The 4540-nt window shown below is 46.5% G+C and overlaps 1 protein-coding gene across 1 annotated transcript in view; it reads left to right on the top strand.

Annotated features, from left to right (window-relative positions):
• Nucleotides 1–1185: 1185 nt before the first annotated feature.
• taf8 (TAF8 RNA polymerase II, TATA box binding protein (TBP)-associated factor) overlaps nucleotides 1186–4540 on the top strand; it is a 19698-nt gene continuing 16343 nt past the window's right edge. Inside the window, exons 1-7 of the mRNA XM_037683878.1 lie at nucleotides 1186–1349; nucleotides 1647–1800; nucleotides 2802–2900; nucleotides 2982–3044; nucleotides 3162–3286; nucleotides 3386–3533; nucleotides 3622–3764. Coding sequence (XP_037539806.1) covers nucleotides 1302–1349; nucleotides 1647–1800; nucleotides 2802–2900; nucleotides 2982–3044; nucleotides 3162–3286; nucleotides 3386–3533; nucleotides 3622–3764 — 780 coding nt within the window. The 5' untranslated portion in view covers nucleotides 1186–1301. The remainder of the gene's footprint in view (nucleotides 1350–1646; nucleotides 1801–2801; nucleotides 2901–2981; nucleotides 3045–3161; nucleotides 3287–3385; nucleotides 3534–3621; nucleotides 3765–4540) is intronic.

Genomic DNA, 4540 nt, shown 5'->3' with positions numbered 1-4540 from the left:
ACACAAAACAGATCAGCAGCAACACGAAACAGATCAGCAGCAACATTGAAACAGATCAGCAGCAACATGAAACAGATCAGCAGCAACATTGAAACAGATCAGCAGCAACATGAAATAGATCAGCAGCAACATGATGTGTGATTTTTTCACAGTGATTATTCTAGTTAGAGATTCATGAGTCTAACAGCCTCAGGGTAGAAGCTGTTCCTCAGTCCAGTGGTTCTACACTTAATGCTCCTCAACCTCCTGTCTGAGGGGAGCGGGGCAAAAAGTGCGTGTGCTGGGTGAGTGGGGTCCTTCATGATGCAGGTGGACCTCTTCCTGCATCTTTTTGAAAGCTTCTAATTAAAAGCGTGGTAAAACCCTGGGAACGATCTGTCGGCAGATTTACAAAGTGATTTATCAACATAACGAGACTGGGCAGTACAGGCCAGATGGGACAATCCTTCTGCTTTAGTGAGCAGGACTCTACCTCTCAGGGACAGATCCCTTTGTATCCAACTGTTAAAAACCTTTTTTGACTTTTCAATGACAGGAGTGAAATTAGCAATACTTCTATTTTTACTATTCTTAGTGATACTGATACCCAGGTATGTTACAGAATATTTGACAGGGGTGCCACAAATAGAGGAGTGTGTGCAATTATTCCCTGACAACGTTCACACTTATTAAGATTAAGAGACAGGCCAGAGGCCTTAGTGAAACTTTCAACTGATTGCTAGAGAGACTTGTGACACGTATGTCTTTTAAAAACAAAGCTGTATCATCAGCCAACTGGCTAATGAAAATACTTCGACCTGCAATATTGATTCCTTGTATGAGGCTGTTTCTGACATGAACATTTAGAAACTCAGCTGCTAACAGAAAAAGATAAACGGATAGTGGACATCCCTGTTGAACCCCTCTATGGAGACTAAACCTAGGAGATGTACCAAAAGGACAAAAAGCACTGCTCTTACCTTCTGCATACAGAGTTTGTACACATCTACGGAAAAAATCAAATAAACCAAACCTTTCCAGTGCAGTAAGCATGAATTCATGATTACTGTAATGTATTCCTCGTTTGTTTTCTTTCTGCTCATGTAGTGAATTAATCTAAAAATGTTGTAATGTTAGCAGATGACCACTAGAGGGCAACGTTAAAAACACATGTGGGATGATATTTCACTTCCGCCAATTGAGCGGAAATTACGTCACCAATGTCTTCTCGGTGTTTACTGTCGGTGGCTAAACGTTTGATGGACCAGTAAAATGACTGTTTAATTTAATTTAGACAACCAGAACAGCAGCAGTCATTGCAGATGGCGGATTCTGCGGTGATGTCGGGAGGGTCGCTGAACGCGGGCGGGGTAAGAGACTCTCTACGGCCGCAGGAGATGCTTGTTGGCGCTAACGAGACTTGCACACGATTTATGACCGCGCGTTCAATTCCAAGCTGCTGCCCTGTGTTCTGAATAGTAATAAACTTAAGCTGCAAGTCTTAGCCTCTACGCTAAGTGTTCAAATGAATGACTGATGCTCAGGGGCCGAGAAACATGTAATGTCCGTTAGTACATTTCTTCTGTTCTTTGGAGAAAACTCGCCTTAAAGAATAAAAATGCCCCAAACAAACGAGTTCAGCTTTTGTTGATCGTGTTTTCCCTCAGCGTGGCGCTAAAGCAGCTTCCAGCCCTGCGGAGAACTACCAGCTGTCCCGGCGCCGCACCCTGCAGGTGGTGGCCAGCGCCCTGCTCACAGAGAGCGGCTTCGACTGCGCCGAGAAGGCCGCGGTGGAGACGCTGACCGAGATGATGCAGAGCTGTAAGTCTCGCTGTATCCCCCGAGCAGCCCAGGGCTTACTCTCAGTTTTACTCTCAGCAGTAAAACGCAGGGTCACACTTCGTTTGCAAAGTTTCTTTATTCCTCTGTGCCTTTACGCCCTGCCTGTCAGAAACCAGCCATCATATTTACCCGCTTCTTCCATTCGTGGGCACGGGGGTCACTGGTGCTCATGTCCAGCAGTCACTGTGAAAGAGGCGGGGGACACCCTGGACAGGTTTCCAGTCCATCACAGGGACACACAGAGACAAACAACCATACACTGTCTCACTCACACCTAGAGACAATTCAGAGCTACCATCAGTCTAACATGCATGTTGTTGGTCTGTGGGAGAAAACCCACACATGCACGGAGAGAACATGCAAACTTGATCCGGCGGCTTTCTCACTGAGAGGCGACCCTCTACCAACTGATCCACCATGCCACCCTGTCAGGAACCGTTTCTGTATATGTTTAATGACACCGACAGCCTGTTTGTTTCTCTGCATTACCAGTGCTGCCTCAGATGAATCATCTAATGATGATAAAATCCCACTAATCAATTTTGCACTCATCTGGTGACTGTAGGTGAGCCCAAGACACCGTTGTGAAAGTTGTTTGCATTTTGTCTCCAACAGTCACAGCCCTCAGTTTCAGAGCTTAACTTACTGTACAGGGTTAGCAAATGTATAAACACACCAGTGAGGACAGAGTGGGGGTACAAAATGATGAAAATATGAAGCGACCCAGAGAAGAAAAGCATCAAATGTGTGAAATACAACTTTGAAGGGACCTCTTGAAGTCTGATTGGAAACAAACTTTCATTTCTTGTGGGTTGGCTCAAGACTTTTGCACAATTCTATGTCTGTTTTTTGACACGTGAAATGCTGTAAAACAGTCCAGTAGAAAAGTTTAGCTACGACTCTGCGCACCTTCATAAATGAGTTTGTCGCACATGACAGTATATTTGATGAAGAGCTGTAAGTCCTTTGTGTTTCGACAGACATCAGTGAAATTGGCCGATGTGCTAAAGCATATTGTGAACACACAGCCAGGAGCGTCCCGACCCTTTCAGACACCGTGATGACTCTCATTGAAATGGGTAAGACTGCAAGTTGGCTGAAACGAAGACATTTAAATTAGGGTCATCTTTAACCAAACTGGTGATTTGTGTTTTTAAAAGGTCTCAACGTGGACACGCTGCCTGTGTACGCCAAACGGTCGCAGAGAATGGTTATTACTGCGCGTAAGGAAATGCACACTCTTGCATATTAATCTGACAGCTACAGAGAATTTACATTTTCAAAAAGTGATTTAAATCTAACTATTGATGAACTGGACTTTGCTCTTGACTGGTTTTTAGCTCCAGTGACGAATGCCCCGGCACTACCCAAGTCCCTGTCAGCTGGACAGAAGCGTACTCACCCTGCCCACATTCCCAGCCACTTCCCAGAGTTCCCAGACCCTCACACCTACATCAAAACACCTGTAAGTCAGAAACATTTCCTTATAAAGATCCTCGAAGAGAAACGCCTCCCTTCTTTTGAGGTGAAACGGTAGATCGGTGGTTTGCCTTCCTTCCTGCAGACGTTCAGGGAGCCTGTGTCAGATTACCAAGTGGTGAGAGAGAAGGCAGCGACCCAGAGGAGAGACGTAGAACGAGCTCTCACACGTTTCATGGCCAAGACTGGAGAAACTCAAAGCCTCTTCAAAGACGACTTCACTGCGTTCCCATGTGAGTGAGCGTGACCAGGCCCAGCGCCTGGACCTGCTTTGGACCTGTTCATAATCTCTGTGTAACACAACGTTCTGACTGCTGCCAGTGATCGCCGCCCGGCCGAGCACCATCCCGTATCTCAGCGCCCTCCTGCCCTCTGAGCTGGAACTGCAGGCTCTGGAGGAGACGGACTCCTCTGAGCAGGACGACCAGACGGACAGCGAGAACGCAGCAGGGAACATCATCACCGTAAGTTCTCCAACACGGACTCGAACCACTTTTTCTATTGTAGTGATCTGTAGGTACAGTAGTCCCTCGCTACTTCGTGGTTCGACTTTCACAGATTTGCTCTTTCGCTGTTTTTCAAAGTAAGATTGGACATTTGGCAGCATGGTGGCTCAGTGGATAGCGCTGTTGCCTCACAGCAAGAAGGTCCTGGGTACAATCCCCACTTGGACCTGGGGTCTTTCTGTGTGGAGTTATGTTCTTCTCGTGCATGCGTGGGTTTTCTCCAGTTGCTCCGGTTTCCTCCCACAGACCAAAAACATGCGCGTTAGTCTGCGTTCAGGTCCAGGCCTGCGCTGTAAAACATGTGTGATCTCAGAGGGGTTTGCCTGCTTAGATAAAGGTTCGTAATAAATGACACACTGTCATGTGCAGTCTTGCTGCATGCACCTGTGCTGGCTGATTGATGGATGAGCCGCACGAGCGGCATGGTTTGTTTATTTAAAATAATTATTTTGAATGATTTGGCACCAGCTGCACCTGTGCAGCATGTGACGCTCTCTGCCACGCCCACTTCTCCGCTGCACTCACACTCATCGCCTGTGTCACTCCCAGTCTCCCTTCTGTGCAAAACAATTTAAATTTAAATACTGTAATCATTCAAATAAACAATCCACGGTGCATAAGCAGCATTGTTCATTTTAAACAATCAAGTACGAACAGAACCAAGCTCCACGTTCTGAGAGCGTTTCGCTCGCATCACGTGATCCGTCCAAACCTCTCTTCCCTGTGACGTCATC

This window comes from Nematolebias whitei, chromosome 11 (assembly GCF_014905685.2).
Source record: "Nematolebias whitei isolate Nwh7 chromosome 11, NemWhi1, whole genome shotgun sequence".
NCBI lineage: Eukaryota > Metazoa > Chordata > Actinopteri > Cyprinodontiformes > Rivulidae > Nematolebias > Nematolebias whitei.
Note: the sequence above shows the minus strand (reverse complement) of the source record. Positions and strands in the feature narration are given on the sequence as shown.